The 21675-nt window shown below is 45.9% G+C and overlaps 1 protein-coding gene across 1 annotated transcript in view; it reads left to right on the forward strand.

Annotated features, from left to right (window-relative positions):
- Positions 1-14667: 14667 nt before the first annotated feature.
- NDC1 (NDC1 transmembrane nucleoporin) overlaps positions 14668-21675 on the forward strand; it is a 367243-nt gene continuing 360235 nt past the window's right edge. The window contains exon 1 of the mRNA XM_069642162.1: positions 14668-14937. Coding sequence (XP_069498263.1) covers positions 14899-14937 — 39 coding nt within the window. The 5' untranslated portion in view covers positions 14668-14898. The remainder of the gene's footprint in view (positions 14938-21675) is intronic.

A 21675-nucleotide genomic window follows, 5' to 3' on the forward strand; every position in this document is an offset into this window, starting at 1 on the left:
TCTTTTTCATCCCTACTATCTCCTAAACTTGTCGAACTATACAATAATTTTCTTACCTCAGGCTCTAGCACGGATCTTTTGGCGAAGCACTTCTTATTTCATTTCTCAAACCAGACAAAGATCCCTCTTTGGTTAAAAATTACCATCCCATCACACTAATTAATTTGGACTCCAAACTCTTAGCCAAAATAATTGCCAACCGTCTAGATAGTATTATGTATGAACTAATTAATGTTAATCAAACAGGCTTCATTAAAGGAAGGTATGCCTCACCCAATACAAGAATTATTTTCAACACTCCTATACACACGCACGATTCTACTGACCCTCTTTTCCTCTTTGCTCTAGATCCCGAAAAAGCCTTTGATAGATTCTCTTGGCTATATCTTTTTCAATCCTTTTTATGGCACAGACTCAGCCCTACCTTAATAAGAGTAGTGTATCTTCTATACTCTTCTCCTTCAACCAGAATTTTTATTAATAACACATTTACTAAAGCTTTTCCCATCTAACAGGGCACTAGATACGGCTGTCCATTATGCCCACTCGTCTTTGCTTTAGCTTTAGAAACTTGACTCCAAAGTATCTCTGTCAATGATAGCATTAAAGGTATAACGATTAAAGATTTTACTGTTAAGTTCACTGCTTATGCAGATGATGTGCTTCTCTATTTATCAGATCCCAACTCTTTCCTCACAGCACTTATGTCTGCTATAGATCAATATGGATATGTCTCTGCATATAAATTGAACTATGACAAATCAGAAATCTTGCCCCTTACAAATTCATGTACATTAGCAAACACACCTCTTTTTGGTATGAAATAGTGTACTTCAACTGTTAAATACCTAGGGATCCTTATCACTAAAGACCTTGCGACCACCCTAAACCTAACCCAGAATATGATTACTGATAAAATGAACTCATCCATTAATCACTGGTATCCTTTGTTCCACTCCTGGTGGGGCAGACTAGACTCCATTAAAATGATTCTTGGGCCCATTATTTTCTATTATCTCTCTATGATACCAGTACTACTCCCAAATTCTTTCTTTAAAAAAGTAGACTAATTTCTAGTTCAATTCCTGTGGAAAGTTAAATCTGCCAAAATTGCTCTCAATAAGTTGAAATCCAGTAAAGATTTAATTGTAGTGAATTTTGCAGACTTTCTGAAAGACCAGAAATCCTTTTTATTATGACGAATTACCTTATGTTTCACTTCTTAACCCCAATTTATTGATACCCCCTCATGCATTATTCTGGAATCAAAACTCATTGCTCCTTTATCCTTTCCTCACTTTCTCAAAACATCCTCATGTCCCGGAATCAAAAAACTTCCCCTCCTATATTCCTTCAAACAAGTATGGAATTCCTTAATAATACCCAAGATATCTCCAGTGCATTCTTGTGGTTTAATAAAGCTTTTTCTCATAAACCCAAACATGATATCCTACATAAATGGTACTCAGCCGAAATGTTTCTAGTCTCACATTTATTTGAGAATAATGCACCCATACCTTTCCACGACCTCTGTACTTGCTTCAATTTAAATGAATCAGATTTTAAAACTTATTCCAGTTTCACTAAACATATTGCTAAAGCTATACCTCACTATACACATAAAATGTCCTCAACATATTTAGAACTAATTCTGTACTCTCACTCCACCAAAGCATCCAAATTCTATTCCATTCTCAATCACGCCACTAATACTACCATTAAACAGACCTTCCAGGATTTTGCGGCATGAAATGGCAAATTTTGCGGCATGAAATGGCAAATTTTGCGGCACAAACCTTTATTTATTGCGGCATTTTTGCGGGACATTTTGTATTAACTGGAGGGTGTAAGATTGCCACATTGCAGGAAATAGGTAGAGTACAAGGCTAGAAGAGAGCCAGGGTATCATTATTATGTGTCTTTTGTATTAATTTAATAGGAAGAGTCCCAGATGTCTCTGGCTTGGCAGAACAGTGTTTGATTTGGCTACATTTCTGGTTTAATGTTCATGCCTATTTAATAGTATTAACTAAATTGATCATTATCAATTGTAATGCTGAAAATATTCCCCTTCTATGTTCTCCAATCCCCCAAACACCCACAAACATCTCACCAACTCTCCATCATAACTTACATTCCTTAACCTCTCACTCTGTCATACAAATACTCACGTGCTATGTCACACTGTCAAGTCACAATCTGCACTGCCCAGCCCCTGCCACACTCCAAATCATACTCCCAACTCACACCTTACACTCTACAATTCCTCCCTCAATATACAGTCCTTCATTCTTTTGTGCTGCTTCTGCATCTTGCATCTTTTCTCCCATTCTATCACATTCTTCCCTCATCCTTTTTCCCAATCTGCAGCTCACTGCCTCTTTCTGGCCAACCGCTTCCTCTACTTTCTGTACCTCTGCTCGCTCTCAGATTTCTGGCCCACCGCATCACTGCTTCCTCTGCTCTCTTGTGCAGCACTTCCTCCTCTGACCCACTGCTCTTCCTCTGCTTTCTTGCCCATCACTTCACATCTCACCCATCACTCTCCCTCTCTCTCATAGTGTAACCATTTTTATTATTTTTTTTTAAATGTAGATTTTGTCCCAGTTCCTCAAATGAGGGGGCATTTAAAAAAAGAACGGAGGATATGCTATTTTTAGACAACCCATTTTTGGAAATGAGCAGGTCACCTTATTCTCAAAGGTGACCGGCGCATTTCCACAGGCTTAAGCTGTAGCGCAAATTGTGCGCTGGCAGCTGCCTTGAATGGTGTTCTGGGTTGTTTGACCGAAGTGTAATTATTTGCGGCGGAATTGACCGTAGTCAATTTTGCTGCAAATTGATTTGCACTTCAGCCAAACAACCCAAAATGTACCTTTCACCACCACCCGACCCCCTCCCCTACTTAACCGCTTGGTCGCTGCAGCTTCCCCTGCAACCCTGCGGTGCCAGATCCGTCCCTCTAACGCGGGTCGGATCCGTCCCTCTAACGCGGGTCGGATCCGACTCTGCAGGGTCCTTTTTTCGTTATTTTCCTTTTTTTTCTGTCCCCGCCTCCAATTTTGAGGAAAAAGGGGAAAACACTTCTGCAACCACCCTAGACCAAAAATACTAAACAAGGGGAGCGGGTGACACCCCCGCAACACATGTTCAGTATTTATAAAAATCGATCGAATAGTACTGCACGTAATTGGTCAAATTGTAACATTCGATAGATTTTTGTCATCAAAATGGGGAGTACTTTGAATAGAATCGCTCTCCCGACAGTGTTCTGCAAGCTCCCAGCGCCTTTCACAGGGACAGGCACTCTAGGTGCCTGCCGCTGTAAAATGTGACCCAAAAAATGCATTTTTATCCTGTTTGAGGAACAGAAATGCAAGCGACTCAGCAGCGGTTCATACCTTAAAAGAAATGCATGACAGGGTCAGGAAAGACCCTGTCATGCAGTGGCAGCCCCACATCCCGTGCGCGTAGGGTTGCCTACAATTTCTGCACATTTAAAAGTGCATCTTGCTTGGAAATGAGGGATGTGCTTTTAAATTGACAGAAACGCCACTTTATTTGATCAAGGAGGTGAAAAAGGCCATCTGAATGGGCGCGCATATAAAATGTGCCCATTCATGTGTCCCTTGTGGATTGGGCTGCAATTTTTGGGGCGCAAGTGATTTCATTTCTTGTGTAAATAAAAACAAAAAAAAAAAGTTGAGCACCTGGCACCCTGAGGATTCTTTTTTTCAAAACAGTAATTTTTGCAGATTACTTAAAAAAAAAAAAAAAAAATGTTTTTTTTAAAAGATGCTGTTTTTGCACAAAACGGCCATTTTTGCGGCATTTTGCGCAAAACGGCCGTTTTCGCGGCATTTTGCAGGATCGCAAAATCGCAATAAGCTGGAGGGTCTGATTAAACGCTATAACCTGTGGGAATCTGATTGGAATTTACAAGTCACTCAAGAAATGTGGACTACGATATGGCTACAATGCTTTCCCGCTTCTGTTGCAGCAAATCTCACACGATTGCACTATTTCACATTACATAGAGCCTATCTTACGCCACAAAGGGTTGCCAAAATGTCTAACTCCAGTCATAGTGTATGCTGGTCCTGCCAATCTTCTTCTGCAGATTTAATTAATTCAATCTTTAACTGTAATTTTGTTTTTACTTTTTGGACTCATATATGGAAATGCTTAAAAAAATGTTTTCGTTTCAGGAACCGCTCATATTATGTAATGGCATGCTCCGATTACTTACCAGTAATCTTCCTTACTCCTAGTTGTACTCTTCCTCGTCACAGTACTTACTTCATAAGGCCCCTGCCTCCGACACGGGACATTCTTCTATTTCTTTTCATTTGTATAACTCCTCCCCTTAAACCTCAACTCACAGTTTTAAGATGTATGGGACACTCCCCACACCAAGAGACTATCAGACTGCCGGAAATGGCCAGTCCAAGCCAAATATTCCAGAACCGACGCCGAACGTCAGTGGCATGCCAAGCCACCTCCTCTGGCATCTGCGGATCCTGAAAAAACGCAGGGAGAACCAGATCCTGAGAAGTGTGAAACCGAGACACAACTTTAGGCAGAAATTTTGGATTACATCGCAAAACCACAGAGTCCGGCAGAGCTCTCAAAAAGGGGGTGGGGGTCGACACAACAGAGCCCCAATCTCCTCCAGCCTACGGGCAGATGTGATACCAATCAGGAAAGAAGTCTTCAGAGTAAGGTGCTTGATATCAATTTTTGACATGGGCTCAAAAGGAGGCCCCTGAAGGAACCTCAAGACTAGACTGATATCCCAAAGAGGAAGGTCATTATAGGTACAAGGACGAGAAGCAGAGAGACCCCAAAGAAACTTCCCCACTAAGACCTCCCCTTCCAGGTGGCCATCAGAGTCCCCCAACAGGATTTGAATGGAGGCCCATTGGGAGCGAAAACATGGAGATTGCCAGGCCCTTGTCAAAACCCTCCTGGTGTCAAAACAAGGGCGAAACATGTTTGGGGATGCTTGTGGTCTCGTGCAAAAGGGATGTGACCTAGCAGTTCGGGCTGGACTGCCCCTTTTGGGGTGGGGCCAAGCCTGATTTGCATATGTCTTTCCCCTTCTGTAATGGCTTGGCAGGCAAAGAACGATGGTCTGGAGGGTTGCCCCGAGCAATGCCAGTGGTTAAGATTCTGTCTAAACCTTCCAGCCATCACCTCTTTGTTTTTGCTTTGTCACCCCGAGTAGGACGGGTATGCCCAGACGTGGGTCCCGTGCCTGCTGGGCCTAGAGACCCAAGCTACTCCTCACTGATGAGCCCCAACAAGGGCGAAACATGTTTGGGGATGCTTGTGGTCTCGTGCAAAAGGGATGTGACCTAGCAGTTCGGGCTGGACTGCCCCGTTTAGGGTGGGGCCAAGCCTGATTTGCATATGGTCTTTCCCCTTCTGTAACGGCTTGGCAGGCGAAGAACGATGGTCTGGAGGGTTGCCCCGAGCAATGCCAGTGGTTAAGATTCTGTCTAAACCTTCCAGCCATCACCTCTTTGTTTTTGAAACTGGAAAATAGCCAGCAGATCAGATCGGAAGGAGAGGTCCCAGACCGCCCATACCGAGCCAGAAAATGGCCCCAGTGCCTGTCATATGCTTTCAGAGTAGAAGCCCTTCGAGCATTAAGGATAGACATAACAACAGGACCCGAAAAACCTCGGGAGACTTACCAAGACCGTGCAATAGCCAAACTGCCCATCGAATCTGCCTGAACCCGATCCCCAGTCCCGCCTGCAGGGGACAAGGCCCCCTCGGAATCAACCAGGGCTCAAGACACTGAAGTTCCACCAGGGAGTGAAACCAGCTCTGACGAGGCCAGAATGGAGCAACCAACAGCACAGTCACCCTGCTTTCTCTGTTGCGCTGATTCACCCGGGGAAGAAGGGGGAGAGGAGGGAACGCATAAAGGAGACCCAAAGGCCACTCAACAATCAGGGCATCCACCCCAAAGCCCCTTTGGCTAAGAACCAGGAGCAGAAGAGAGGAACCTTTGCAGAGGCCAGAGAAGCAAAAAGATCTAGAACCGGGTGCCCGAACCTGGTGCAGACCTCCGCAAACACCCTGTCTGACAGAATCAGTTACAAAGAGGAGGGGATCCGGCAGCTGAGCCGATCCGCCCAAGTATTGTCCACTCCCCTGACATGAGTAGCCATCAGGACAATAGGTTTGACTCCCCCCAAGAACCTATCTGAGTCGCCAGAGCATTCAAGGAGCAGCTGGACACCCCTGGCGGTTGACATAGGCCAAAGCTGTGGTTGTTGCTGTCTGGACTGCCTGGCCTTCCAGAAACATCCGGAAGGAAAACAGGGCCCGGAGAATGGCACACAACTCCTTCTAATTGGATGAGCGATGAACCTCCTCCGGAGCCCACAAACCCTGGGCTGAAAGGACCCCCAATGTGGCACGCCAACTGCTCCTGCTTGTGTCTGCACTAAGAGTGGTCACAGTGGGTTGGACCAGGGTCACCCCTGCCCAGAGATTTGGAACCCCCAACTACCATGTAAATTGGCCCTCAGAGCATGCGACACCGGGATCAGGGCCTCATAAACCCGAGAAGCCAGGAGTCAACCGGGACACTCTCCTGGGACAGAAAAACCCTTCCCATCCTGGTGCAAATCTGAGCCCAGATGAATACCAGTTCCTGAGAGGGCTCCAATTGAGACTTCTGCCAGTTCACCAGAAACCACCAGTCCCGCAACGCCTGGAAAACTAGTTGGAGATGTGCCAGGATCGTCTGCTGGAGGGCTACCTTGACCAACCAGTTGTCCAGGTAGGGAAAAAAATCTGAATGCTCCTCAGGTAGAGATGTGCAACCAGGGGAGCCGCAAGTTTGGTGACCGCAATCCAAACGGGAGCACTCAGAACTGAAAATTCTGAGACCCTACAGCAAACCTGAAGAAATTCATCTGGCAGGGGTGGAGAGACACGTGGTAATAAGCATCTTGGAGATCCAGGGATGCCAGCCAGTCCGCCAAGTGCAACATCAGGAGAATGTTCTGCAAAGTCTCCATCTTGAACCGTTCCTTTTGGATAACAAAGTAGTTCAGACCCTTAAGGTCCAAAATGAGGCAACATTTTCCCAAAGGTTTGGGGACCAGAAACACCCTTGAGTAAAATCCCAGACCCAACTGTGGAAGAGGAACCGACATGATAGCCACCTTCAGCAACAAATCGGAACGAGCCGTTGACATAGCCAATCTCTTGGGTAGAGCAGGGAACAGTAGCCCGAACCATGCAACCCTGGACACGAGTAGACAGGAGTAGACAGAAAATTCACACGATAACCCTTCCGGACAGTGTCCAAAGCCCAAGAATTCAGGCACCACCGGTCCCATATTGGAAAAAACTGCTGGAGACATCCGCACACTGGCCCGCCCAAACCGTCAGGACTTCTGAGCTGGTCACGGACGAGAAGAGCGCAGAGGACCCCTCTGGGTCTCTGAAATGAGTGGGAAGAGGAACCAGAAAATGACAGTCCGGTTCTTGCACCCTCACCAGAAGAGGACTTCTTGAATGTCAAGGAAGACTTCTGTTGTAATTTATCAGCGTGTTTGTCAGCACAAAACACTTTATGTACTTTATCTTCAAGTAAATCACTAAACAGTTTGGAACTATCAAAATAAAGCTTAAGGGCAGCCACCTTCTGCAAATCTTCCGTTTTCCAATCTCGCAGATGCACATGCCTCTGGGCCGACACACCAGCACCCATAGCCATGGCCGAGCCACGTACTCCATCAAACGCCAGATTAGAGAAGAGATCATCCCGTCGCTGCATGTCTGCGAGTAGCGGGACACTGTCAGAGCCCCCTTCCACGGCCTTCCTCAACTTCCTGAAACCACCTAGCAATGTCTCTGCAATGTAGGAGGGTAGACATTCGCCCTGAGATCCAGATGGGCACCAGCATGAACCTTCTTCAGTACGGAATTCACCCTATGGTCCAACGGGTCTCGGACAGCTGCCTCTTCAGCTGACATAGAGGAGCGACCCTCCAGACAAGCAAGGATATCCTCAACCTCAACAGTGTCCGAGAGCAACTTCTCACTCCCTTTCAAAGAGTAGAGTTTGGCCATAAAGCGGGGCATGTAAATCTTCTCTGGATTACGGCACTCACAATGGACTGAGACCAACGGCAAACCCCATCCTCGGGGTATGCTTATACTGTCTGATTGTGGGGTCAGTCCCATCCTCCTGCACCAAGGGCTCTGATAACCCCAAGTTCCAAACTTGTGCAAGTACTTCCTCCACCTCTTTCCAGTCCAGATATTTCACTTCCGCGTCAGCCGATGAGGAATGGGAAGTGGCTGAGGAGGCCTCCGCCCCAGAAGAGGAGGACGATGAAACGACAAACGCTGGCGCTTGTATCAATGTTTGTGTGTGTCCATGATTTCGACTGAGCAACCATTTTATGTCTTCCGTGGTCAAGGAAAAATGCCTCGACTTCTTCCCCTTCATTGTACGATGCTGTCAAGCTCCGATGTATCCACCCCCTGTTCTTCCTCACCTGGTTCTTCAGTGGAGCTATCCTTGATCCCTGTCTTCTTCTTCCTGCGTGGTTTGTTAGGTTCTTCTTCTTTCCTTTCCATCTTTCTTTCGAAGAGGTAAGGATGTGCTCCCCCAGAGGCCACCCTGACTGGGTGAGAGAGCTCCAGACAAGCGGGACCCCAGGGAGCACGCCCCTTTCAGGGAAAAAAACCTTGCGGCTAGAAAAAACCCTGATTGCATTCCCGGTTTCAAGTGGAAGATCTGTGCTTCGTGGGCAGACTGCGCGTTACGTATCCCTTGAACGTATCCCTTGATGGTCTTTACTTTCTTGTTGGCAGGTGAAGATCCAAGCCTTAAAGTGCGGCAAGTCAATCCGTCAGAATGGTGGGACTGTGTTAGGACCCTCACTAGGACCCTTGGGTTTCTTGCCTCTGGAAGTTGACCACGTCGTGTAGGTGTAGAATTCTTCCCCACAACTCAAAGTACAGAAGGACTATTTGGAAGGAGGATTGCCTGAAAGATGGATTATTGCCCAGGACGCAGCTGGCTGCAAAGAAAGACATGTATTCAGAATTCACAGTGATTTACAATGAGACAAAAACAGGAACAGAATCTACTGCAACTCACGTGTTGTGTGTCTTTAAGTGGTCTATGGATTTAATGCACCAAGCGGGGCGTGATCCTGCAGACAAACCACAATATGTTTTACCTACGTCAATGGGAAGCTAATACTACAAAATCACACCATGATATAAACAAGAAGGTTGAATAAAAAATGGTCTTACCCAGAGAATAACGTTAGGCTTGGGGAAATGGGATCTGTGATGATGGTAGTTCCCAGCAGTAGCAGTGCCAGTCAATGAAGTAACAATCCAAGAGTTCCAAAACGTCCCAACCTAACACCGCCAGCACGCGGACGCCTAAAGTGTGCTTAATGGCAGTCTCTAGTTCGAGCACACAAGGTGAAGTTGGTAAAGTCCAAAATCCGAAATCCTAGTAACAGACAAACGTTGCGGTGAGTCACTTCCAAAAGCGTTCCGAAGTCAGTAACGTTCCGAGCAAATCCAGCAACAAGACGTGAGGCAGAGAGAAATCCAAGTAGCGTTCCGAGTCAGCAAAGTTCCGAGCAGATCTGAAAACAGGACGTGAAGCAAAGGCAGATCCAATCAGTGTTCCGAGGTCAGAGAAACAGAATATCAGAAGAGTACCAAAAAGACGAGCCAAGGGTTGCGCAATCGGAATCCAGCAGCGTAAATGGGTCAGAGTCAAGACAAAACAAGATCCGTAGTACTTTAGGGCTTTAAGAAACAAATTCAGAAGCAGCGCTAGCGGCGTTTGGTGGTGCTTAAATCAACGCCAGCTGAAATGTATCGTGCGGCAGGACATTGAGCATGGCGTAGCCTAAAGAGCTTGTGTACAGGCCACCAGCGTTTCCGTGGCAATCCCCAGTGTTGTCGGAAGGAACGGGAATGCGCTGGTGATGTGTGCACTGTTCTTCTTGTTGAGCGTGTTTTACTGAGAACGGGGGCTGAAGCTGCATAAACCATGGAGGAGTGAGTAAAACCCCAGGAGGTACTAGGAATCCCTGAGGGTATGTGTGAAGTGAGAGAAGGCAAACGAGATGGATTCCTGACAGACTGACAGAATGGAGGAGGAGCCGCCCAGAATTCGAACAAGAGAATCTGTAAGTGAATGAAAGGAGAAAGAGAGCCCTTGTAATCCCGAAGGACCACTCCCCCGATACCCGGCGGTACCGCAGAGAAAAGCGAAAAGGGGATAGGAAATAAGCATAGTGCCAGGGAAGCCGTGGAAACACAGAGCAAGCAAAAATAGCGAGAAGGCAGGTTACGGAGCGGCTGTGAACCAAACTGCCATAAGGGGAGAAGGCAAAGCAGAGCAAAATAGGCAGAAGCATAGAGGACAGACAGAGAAGCAACTAGCGACTTACCCAGAGCATAACTGAGGTTGCAACGCACCGAACATGCACACCAGAAATGACTAAGTAACTGGCGGTAGCTATCTTGGAAAAAACACTAGACCGAGTCTAGTGCTGATGTGAACAACGTGACAACCAGCTAGTGAAGTCGCCATTGATGCCAGCATTTCCAAGGGCGAAGTGTGAAAGTATGACACCTCTTTATCGGGGGACCCCCTGGTTTACCTGGATGCCGCAGATGAAATAGTCTGATCAAACGAGGGGCATGGATGTGACTTCTGGGTTCCCAAGTCCTCTCAGCCTCTGTGTAGCCCTTCCAATGTACAAGGTATTGGAGGGTACCTCTCTTGTACCGGGAGTCTTTAAGTCTTGAGACCTCATATTCTTCGGGTTCTTGATGTTTAGGTCCTCTAAGTCTTGGAATCTTGCATCCATACGGGTTTGTACCGTATTCTTTTAAGAGAAAGGAATGGAACACTGGGTGTACCCTTCTCAAGTTGGTATGCAAACCAAGGCAGAAAGCCACAGGATTGATCGCAGAACTTGGTATAAGGTCAGAGAAACCTGGGAGCAAACCTTCCTGCGTGAACCCACCTAGGAATTAATTTGGTGGAGAGCTATACTTGTGTCCCCCTGTCCCAAGTGGGGTTCTTACACCTCTTCTTGTCAGCCCAGGTCTTGTAACCTTTCCTACTGTTCTCTAAGGACAGAAGTGCAGGCTTATGGGTGTGTTTGAGGTCGGACAGAAGGTGGTCGATCGCCGGGGTCTTGGAGGATGTAGTACTCACGATGAGAAGGTGCCGTGGGTGACAGCCGTAGGTACAAAAGAAGGGACTCATCCCTATGTCAGAATGTTTGGTATTATTGTATGTAAATTCTGCCATGGGAAGGTAATCTGCCCAGTCGTCCTGGTCTTGATTGCAGAAACAACAAAAGTATTGCTCTAGGGTGGAATTGAGACGTTCGGTCTGGCCGTTGCTTTGCAGATGGTATCCAGAGGAGAATGCCCTTTGTATTCCTAGCTGTATGCAGAGAGAAGACCAAAATGACGAGGTGAATTGCAAACCTCGATCCAACACTATAGTGCGGGGAATACCATGTAGTCGGACTATATCTCTAAGGAACCCTGTGGCCGTCTCTGGTGCTGTAGGGGGACCGTGGAGAAGAGAAAAATGGGCTAGCTTACTGTAGCTATCCACCGTGACCATGATAGCAGTATTACCCCGAGAAGGAGGGAGATAAGTCAGTAGACACATGATCCCAAGGTCTGGTAGGCAGTACTTCCTCTTGAAGCCGCCCAACCGGTTTGGAGGTAGTGTATTTGCTGGTAGCACAAACGGTACAGGTTGCCACCTAGATCTTGACATCCTTGTAGAGTGCTGGCCACCAGAAGCTCCTAGACACCAGATCTAGTGTAGCCTTTTGACCTTTGTGACCAGCTGCTGGCAGGTCATGACACCAGGAGATGGCTTGGGTCTGAAGATTCCTTGAGGGTAGGAATAAGGCATGGTTCCAAAAGTAGAGCCTGTCGATCTCTTGCAGTGGATGAGCAGAGGTATTAGGAATAGACGCTTGATCAGTATCACGCCTCAAGACTTGTAGAAAAGTGTTGACTGTGACTAGGAACTTCTTGCCTGACAACAGGCTTTCGTATCCCCTAGCTTCACCTGCTTCTACTTCAAGACTGCGAGACAGAGCATCGGCCAAGGTGTTCTCCTTGCCCGGAAGGTAAGTGATATCAAAGTCGAACTGTGAGAAAAAGTATGCCCAGTGAGCATGACGGGAATTCCTACATTCCATTTGCTGGAGAATCAGCAGATTGCTATGGTCGGTGTGTACCAGAAATCCTTGTAATAGATTCCTCTACTCCTCGCAAGCTTGTCAGATGGCTAGACGCTCTTTCTCTAATACAGAGTAGTTCCTTTCGCTAGTTGTTAAAGACCGTGAAAAATAAGCCACAAGATGTTCCAAGCCGTCCTGAGAAGTCTGAATTAACGCAACGCCCAATGCCCCTTCTGAAGCAACGGTTTCAACGATAAATAGCTGTGTCTGGACTGGTTCGGTGAGTATGGGAGCGGTGGTGAATGAAGACTTCAGTGCATGAAAGGCTATGTCTGCTTCCTTGTTTCAGGCGAACCTGACACCTTTCTTCATTAGGGAGGCAATAGGTAGGTCTACTTCATAAAACCAAGGAAGGAAACGCCTGTAAAAGTTAGCCAGACCCAGGGAGCGTTGGATGTCCTTGATATTTCTGGGATCTTGCCATTGTAACACTGCCTTGATCTCTTTTAAATCCATTTGGACTCCTGTACTGGAGAGAATAAACCCCAGGTAAGAGGCCGAGGAGGGTTCAAAGCAGCATTTTTCAGGCTTGGTGCACAACTGATGGTCGTGTAGTCGACGTAGAACTTTGCGGACATGTCTTCTGTGTTCTGGCAGTGAGGTCGAAAACACCAAGATGCCTTCCAGATAAACTACTACGGAGGCAAACAGCAAATCCGCGAAGACCTTGTCCATGAACCGCTGGAACACTGCTGGTGCGTTCACGAGACCGAATGGCATTACTTGGTATTCATGGGGCCTCATTACGAGAATGGAGGTAATGAAAAAAGGAAGGCGGAATGGTAATACCGGCATCGTTAACGGGTCCGGGGCATTACGACCCGACAACCCGCCAATACCGCCACCGCCCGTACCGTGCCCCTTCATACCGGCACGTGCGCGTACACACGCCCCTTCACGGAGTAAATACCGGGATGCCGGCAATAGGAGGACATCACAACACACGCGGGCATGCAATTACCGGCATCCAGAGGGCGGTAATTAGGGCCTGCACGATGTCGGCCATACAGGCATCGCGGACCACCCATAAACAGCAATCTGCAGTCAAGGCAACTGTGAGTTGAGGGTTAAGGGGAGGAGCTATACAAAAGAAAAGAAATAGAAGAGGGTCCTGTGTCGGGGCGGGGGCCTCATGAAGTAAGGGGATGGGGAAGAGTGGACATGGAGGTAATGAGTGGAGTTGTGGCAAATATAAATATAAAATATTTCACATATTACTTGGCCTGAATCATTTCATTTTCTGGTGCATATTGCCTTCCATCTCATTGTGTCTAATTGGAAAAATGCTTGCAAAATTAACTTAGAATTTATGATGGGATTCTCTTTGATCTTTTCACAGAATTCAAAAAATGTATGCCTTGTCAACAAAAACTTTACCTAAGTTTCATAACAAACCGAATACCTTTAATGACCACTTAATATGAAAGGCACCTTTTATTGCCTTCATCGCGCTTTCCTCTCCCTATTGTTCCCTTAACGTGTTGTCTGTCCTCCCGTTTGTCCAGAACCATACTTTGGTTTTACTTATTATTATTATAACATTTATTATACATAGCATAGTAGCACAGTATGTAGTTCACTACTGTGTCATCCAATATTATAATAACTACAGTGTAACTCACTTTTCATGCAACTTGCTGTAATGTCTATTTAATTATTCTTAACTTTCAATAAAAAATCACTTAAGTGAAAAAAACGCATATTTCCAATTTAACACCAATAAATCGACAGCTAACCAGAATATATTATTTGCTCCTCACTCCAGCACTATCCGTTACCGTCACACAATGTACGTTGTGCAATTTCTGAATGGTCACAGAGGTTGCGCAAGGCCTCGCGAGGCTTGGGACTTTGTAGTTCTTGTATGTCTTCAGAATGGTGCACGCCTGGTCTGGTGCACGCGCAGCGAGTCTCCGGCTCGCCGTCAGAGACATAGAAGAAGGCCTTGTTTCCATCCAGCTCGGGAGGTGTGGGATGGAGTGGGCAGTGTTGCCAACCTAGCGACTTTCTCGCTATATTTAGCGAGAAAGTACGCCCCCCTAGCGACTTTTTTATAAAAAAGCGGCTAGCGAGAATTCTAGCTACTTTTTTCAATTGGTTTGGAGACTTGCTCATTTATGCAAGTTTCCAAACCAATTGAAAAAAGTGCTGTAATTCGCCCGTTTTCTAACGGGAGTAATGTAAAAACACACAAATAACTTAAAAGGGAGGTGTTAAAAGGGGAGGGGGCCACAGTAAAACACACTTATAACTTAAAAGGGAGGTGTTAAAAGGGGAGGGGGCCACAGTAAAAGCCATAAATCGCAGGGGGAAAGAGGAGGTAATTATGCAAATTGGGCAGTGACGTCATCTAGCTACTTCTGGCGACTTCTAGGGGAGCCAATAGCTACTTTCTTCACTGAGGAGTTGGCAACACTGGGAGTGGGTCAGGCAGTGCGCTGGCCTCCCCGACGCGGGGTCCTCGAAGAGCGGCGGCGCAGTCACTTTGAATGCGAGTGGCGGGTTGCTGCTGTTTTAGGCATTAGTGCTTTCTCTGATTTTGGCTGTGAGTTCGGAGTGCGAGCTACGTCCTCGCCCCGTACTGACCCGTAAACCCTGCGGCCACACCATGACTGTCCTAAGCCAGGATCACTGGTTCCTCACTAAGGTACTTGGGAGGGAGCGCTTGTGGGTATTTGGGATATTGGGGATATTGGGGGGAGGAACACTGCAGCCACTTGCTGACATGCGGAGACTTAGCCCACCTTGCCGAGACAGAGCCAACATTCAATCACCCATTGCTGCACGATTTTACGTATTTACACTATTTAAGCATTGATTATGTATAGGGACAGGTGCGTTACAAATGGGTTTACCAGACGACAAGCGGTGCTTTAAGTGGGATACGGGGTGTGCTCTGGGAAGGGGTCGTGGCCAAACTGACTTAGGCATACCCTAAAGCTTGGGCAGATGACTTAGGCAGTGGCCACCTGTCCCAAACGATACATTTTAAGATCTTGCAGCTATGTTCTTTGTGCCACCCAGTATTCTGAGGTGGTCTTGTTTGTAGCTGGTCTGCATACTCTAAATATGACTCCTATGGCTTAGTTGCTGAATAAATTGTTCTATGTAAATAAATCATTTTCTGCCTCAGATATATATAAGCAGTTCAGTCAGCGAGTAAACCATATTCTTCTCTACATAAATGACAAAAACCCCAGTGTGATTAATGGTGGTTCTGTGCTCATTTAGTGGGTTCCACTCCCCTATTGTCTGTCTGTTGAGTTTATTTTTGCATTTGTTAAGCGCACTAAGCCTGGACATCAAGTCGCTGGTTACCGGAATTATAACACATTTAAGAACAAAATACATTCAATTCATCAGCATCAGAAAATGTATTGGAGGATACGATAGGGGCCATGAGAGAATAGCAAAGTCTTGAATGTTTCCGGAAGGCCCAGTAGGATTGTTCAGATCTTAGTGTAGGATGTAGAGAGTTCCAATTTTTGGAGGCTATTACCAGGAACCTTCGAACCCCAACTGGTATGGGCTGAGCGGGTGGGTCTTAGTGAGTGAGACTTGTTGAATGTTTGGGTGAGGTATCGGGGGGAGGGGTTGGAGAGGCATTTGTGGGGATTGCAATTGATTCGAAGGTAATGTGCTTGCAAATTGGGAGCCAAAATTGACCTTTCTCCTAGCAAGTGAGATGAGTTCCCTCCTTGGGATGTTTAATGCAGCTCTAAGTGCATTATTCATTCTGGATTATCTGGGGTTTGTTGATGTTCTCTGAGGAGGTGCCAACAAACAGGTCATTACAGTAATCTGGTCTGGAGCATTTGAGGGTGCAGGCAATAGTGAGGAAGCTCTCAGTGGACAGAAAGGGTCTGCAGGTGTTTATTAGCTTAGTGGTGTGTGATGTACATATAGAGATGGTGTTGACCTGTCTTTTGAGTGACAGGGTAGCGCCTAGGTGGACGCTCAGTGTTTTAACAACTTTAGATGCAGGGATTGTAATGCCATCTATTGTGAAGGTGTGAGTAGAATGAAAATTTCTAAGTGATACTTGCAAAATGATCAGGGGAATTTCTGTCTTAACGTTGAGGCATAAGAGATGGGAGGCCATCCAGGATTGGATAGTATGGTAGACTGAGTGCAGAGAGTTGGAGTCAGAAGAGTAGCGTCCAGTGAGAGGGACGAGGATCTGAGTGTCATCAGTGTAATTCATTTAAGACTTGTCTGTCCAACAGGTCAAATAAAGGTTTAGCAAAGATGTTGTAGCGTGTGGCGGAGAATCATGAACCTCTGTAGCTATTAAACCTCCCCCACACAGAAGGGCAAATAGTGTGATCATATTGGTGATTTCACACCACTAAATTACCCATTCATTGCGTCTTCAATTGCATTAAGCAATTAATTGGTACTGGCGAAAACAGAGTTCTTGCTTGTAGCCTCCCTGTATATGATTCCTAGAGTTTATAGTTCTGCGTACCTATATTCCCTCTGCCCCCCCTTTCCTGACATCCTAACTAGCATCACGTTTGACTTTCTTTTGTATAGATACGGATTAGTAACGCACATTTAGGGAAAGATTAGTTCGTCTTACTTTGAAGGGCAAATAAAACTTGTAAAAATCATGCCTTTATGTCTCATGATTGACCTACCACACTATGCAGTCCATACTACTTCCAATCTTGGAACTTGGTAGTCATCCTTCGTTTTTGTCCTGGCTGCCTCCGTTTTTTTAAATAAGAATAGTGAGCTGCCAAATCACATGCTTTTGATCTCGTTGATCATCGTTTAGTTTATTACTTGTATAGCGCGCCTAACCCAAAGGTATTTGGGCGCTTATACTTGGGTACACAAGGTGGGTTACAGAACACCATAGAAGCAGTCGTAGTACATATTTGCAAATCGCAATACAAGCAGACACAACACATTTTAAAAGATACTAGGTTAAGGCATATTCACAGATTTACACAAGAATTTAGTTGACATAGGCGCATGTCAGAATGTGCAGATTATCTATACAGTTGTATGCACTGAGTGGTGTAAGAAAAGAGTGAGCTCTGCTAGCTTGGAGTTTGGGCGAGAAGCCAGGATTTTGTTTTGGATCTGAATGACCAAAAAGAAGATTCTGCTCTTGTATCTGGTGGAGGGAGTTCCAGCATTTACCCGCTAACACTGGGAAAATGGATCCGCCTGCCGTTTTTAAGTTGTATTTTGGGATGGTGAGTTGTTTGAGTTAGTTGGATCTGGTCGGTCTGTTTGGCTGAAATCTGCAGAATTTATCTGTGTGGTATTTCGGGGCTGTGTTAGAGAGGCATTTGTGTGTGTTGACTAGTGAGCGTAGCATGATTCTGTCACACACTGATAGCCAAAGTGCCTCCCTCCTAAAGGTTGAGATATGGCTGTAGCGTGGGGTGTTTAGGGCTGTTCTTAGAGCATTGTTCTGGAGAACTTGGAGTTTGTTTAGATTTCTTGAGGAAGAGCCAAGGAGTAAGGTGTTAAAGTAATCGAACTTCAAGAGTATCAGTGCTCTGGCAAGTGTAATACAACTGTTAGTCGAAAGGAAAGGTTTATAGGCATTTGAGTTTGTTGGTATAGGCAGTCGAAGAGGCTGTGGCGTTGACTTGTTTTTTTAGCGATAGAGTGGAGTCTAGGTAAATCCCAAGCGTTTTGACTTCACTGAAGACTTTTATGGTGTTCTCATCGATGATGAATGCTGAGTAGCGTTTGTCTAATTTGTTTAAACGTGCTTGGGAGCCAATAATCGGGAGTTCAGTCTTATCATTGTTTAGACATAGACTATGTGTAGCCATCCAGGCTTGGATCTGTAGATGTCATTGATCATCTTAGTGTTTTTAGTGTAGCAGCCAGTGAGTGTGATGAGGATCTGGGTGTCATCCGCAGAATTAGTGTAGGTGACACCCAGATTGTCAAGAAGGTTGGAGAGCTTTGTAAATATAATGTAGAGCGTCGGCGAGATGCAGGAACCCTGCGGAACGCCACAATTGATGGGGATTGGTGGGGCAAATGCTGAAGGCGTGACGACCCCAGTGATTCTGTTAGCAAGGAAGGATTGGATCCAGCTGGCAGCATTTAGTGAAAAGGCTGCTGCTGTGGTTAGGTGTTTAGTCAGGAGTTTATGGTCGACCAAGTCGAAGGATGCTGAAATATCTAATAGAAGGAGGATGGCCACTTTACCTTTTTGTCTTTCGCTTCGTCCATCTGTATTTTTAAGTCCTAGGAGAGCCGTCTAAAGCCGGACTGTCGGAGGCCTAATAGCTCATTACCTTCCAGGTGTTTTTGAATTTCGATAAAGGCAGCACTGTCTAGAATCTTTAAGAGAAAGGGAACCGTTGTAATAGGCCTAATTAGTAGGAATGTTGGGGTCTAAGTTGTTTACTTTTCAGAATCGGCATGACCCACGCTTCTTTGAGGTTATCGGGCACTGAACAATTTTTTAAGGAAGAATTTATCAGGGTTGTTATGAACGGTGCCAGCTCTCTTGCTCCATCCTTGATGACCGAAGCTGGGCATAAATCACCCTGGCAATTAGGCTGTTTTATCCCACGGTTTGTGTTTGAGGTAGGGGGTGTTTTTTATTTTTTTTTTCGTTTTTAGAAGTAATATTTTTATCTGAGAGGACTTTCTGAATATTTGCACACAAGGCGGCGTCTTTCAGGCACGTTTCTACGGGTGGAGCCGGGGACTCTAATTCCCTTAGAATGGTGAAAAGTTCCTTAGTATTTGACTTGGCGTTCTGAATTCTCTCATTGTATATTTCTCTTTTGGTTCTGAGAATGGCTGCTTTATGGGATGTGGCAGCGGTGACGCATGTCTTTGTTGAGGGAGGAGGGATTCTTTCTCCGGGTGGTTTTCATTACGGACCAGTTTTAGGTCGGGGTTATCCCACTTATTTAGATGGGAAGTGGGTTTGGCCTTTCAAAGTTTTAAAGGGCAATCTTGTTAATTGCTTGCTCCATAGTGGTAATATACCTAACTAGATAGGCAGGGTCCTTATTGGGGGGGTCAGGGGGTAGATTGGCAATGGGTTGTAATAGGGGCCATAAGTTATCTAAGGTTAAGTTATGCTTGTTCCTGGACAAGGTGGGGGGGGGGGGGCAGCAGTTGGGCCTGGACTAGGGCAGACATTTTCCTGTACGGAGAAGGTGATATAATGGTGGTCGGACCAGGCGCATGGATCGTTATGGATAGTTGTGGAGCAGTTAAGATCTGCCAACCAATCCAAGGTTATACATTTTGCAATGGGTAGGTGCAGTGATGCATAGTTTGAAGCCAAGTTGTGAGGGGTTTTCAAGGGGCGTGGCGTTTGTGTCTTTGGGGTTGTGGAAGCTTAAATTCGGGTCCCCTGGCAGGATGATTAGAGAGCCAGGTTTGCTATTTTGAGTGAAGACGTTTGAGATGTCTTCCTCAAAGGAGGAGAGGGTGCCGGGTGGCCGATAGATGAGATGTAAGAGTAAGGTATGGGTAGGCGTGAGTAGTAATTTGACTGAGAGTAGTTCCGCAGATGGTAAAGAGGTGCTCGTCAACTCTGAGGCAGAGGTGGGTTTTAGCCATGAATGCGATAACTCCCCTTTACCAGAGGTTCTATCGGCTCTGATGATGGTATTGTTATCTGGAAGGGCTAGCGCTAGAGAGGGTCCTGTAGCATGGTTAAGCCAGGTTTCTGTTATGGCCACGAAGTCTAGTTGATGGGCGATAATGAAGTCAGCAATATCGCGTGCATGGGTTACTAGGGAGCGAGGTTGTGGTGTGGAATCTGTATTTCTGTTTTTGGGTAGGGGCAAATATGCGGCACCAGGTGACTGTGCAGAGGTGGGCCTGGTAGTGACCTTGGGAGAGACTGTCTTGGTACTGGATGCCTTGTGGCAGATGCAAGACCCTACTCTGGTGGATAGACTATCCACGGTGGGCAGAGGCACTCCCTCGGCCACAGCATGGTTTAGATCTTTCCTAGGCCTTTAGAAGTATGAACGTCACCAAGGATAATGTATACTCTAGTAGCTCTGGTCTCATGTGTGGTGTGCCCCAGGGGTCATGTCTTTCGCCATTATTTAATGTTTACTCAAGACTTCTGTGTGACCTCTTGCCTACACTGGGCGTCTATTTTGCAAATTACGCCGACGGCATACAGATGGCCCTGAGGCTATCCAGTGTTTATACTGATGATTCAGAGCAGATCAATAACATTTTCCCAGAGATCCAAAAGTGGATGGCCCTGAACCCGCTAGTTCTCAAAACGCTAAGACCGAGCTTCTTATCTTGGGCACACAACAAAACTAAAAAAGCTTGACTCTAGTTATGATAAATTGACTATTGCCAAACATGTCATCCCTGTTTCTAAAACAGTAAAAACTCTGGGTGTTTTTTTGTTCCTCAACTCTTTTAATCATCAGGTCAGCTACCTCAAATCATCTTGCTGTTACTACACATAGTTACTCTGGCATATTTTCTATTTTTTTGTCTAAAGTACATCTTGCTTTGATAGCAGTTGCTATCATAAACTGCAAACTAGACTACTGCAACAGCCTATTAATAGGCACCTCGTAAACTAACATAACAACACTGAAAGTAATTCCGAATGGATCCGTGTGTGCCGTTTGTGGTCTTAGGCGTAAAGCACACGTCGCGGAAGTCAGAAGGAGCTTACACTGGCAGCCCATTCAACATAGACTACAGTATAAGGGTTTTGTCGCAGTGTTTAAGTGTCTTCACGATGAAGCTCCTTCATACCTGACTACCAGGACAAAGTCTATCGGACGAACCCTGCATTCTAATGATACCATTCGCCTGATACAACCACGCTCCACCCTCAAGAAAATTGGTGGAGCCAGTTTGAATGTCTGGGCTCCCTCCTTATGGAATGCCCTCCCAAAACAACTCGCTGACAGTAATTCAACGGCCCTCTTCAAGAAGCACCTGAAAACCTTTTTTTGATGCTGGACAGGGCTGATTGATTTCGATTATACCGTTGTTAGGGAGAATTCTCATAAATGGTTGATTTCCCTTACCTAAATAGTCCCCCAGCAGCTTTGCTGGATTTCTAGGATTTATTTTTTTCACCTGGTAAGAGAGTCTTTTTTTCCCACTCTTATATGTATTTTGCTATGTGTATTTCTACTTCCTGTGTGATCTTGGGCACTGGAGCCTTCTCCATGTGCACCCCTTTTTGTGTGTTTTACACAGCCCCTTCAGTGTAGTGACACAGGGTTGTCTTTGAGACTTCCCACTGACTCCATTTTTTCTGGGGCTGACTACTGTCCCCCAGAAACAGGTAAAGTTGCCATTAACTTTATATAGTCACTTTAAACCACAGACCCAGTACACCCCATTTTACATGGAGTATTGGAAAGGGTTAACTCTTATCCCTTTTTGTCTGTAC

Source organism: Ambystoma mexicanum, chromosome 1q, assembly GCF_040938575.1.
Source record: "Ambystoma mexicanum isolate Mex_15411 chromosome 1q, UKY_AmexF1_1, whole genome shotgun sequence".
In the NCBI taxonomy this organism is placed as follows: Eukaryota; Metazoa; Chordata; class Amphibia; order Caudata; family Ambystomatidae; genus Ambystoma; species Ambystoma mexicanum.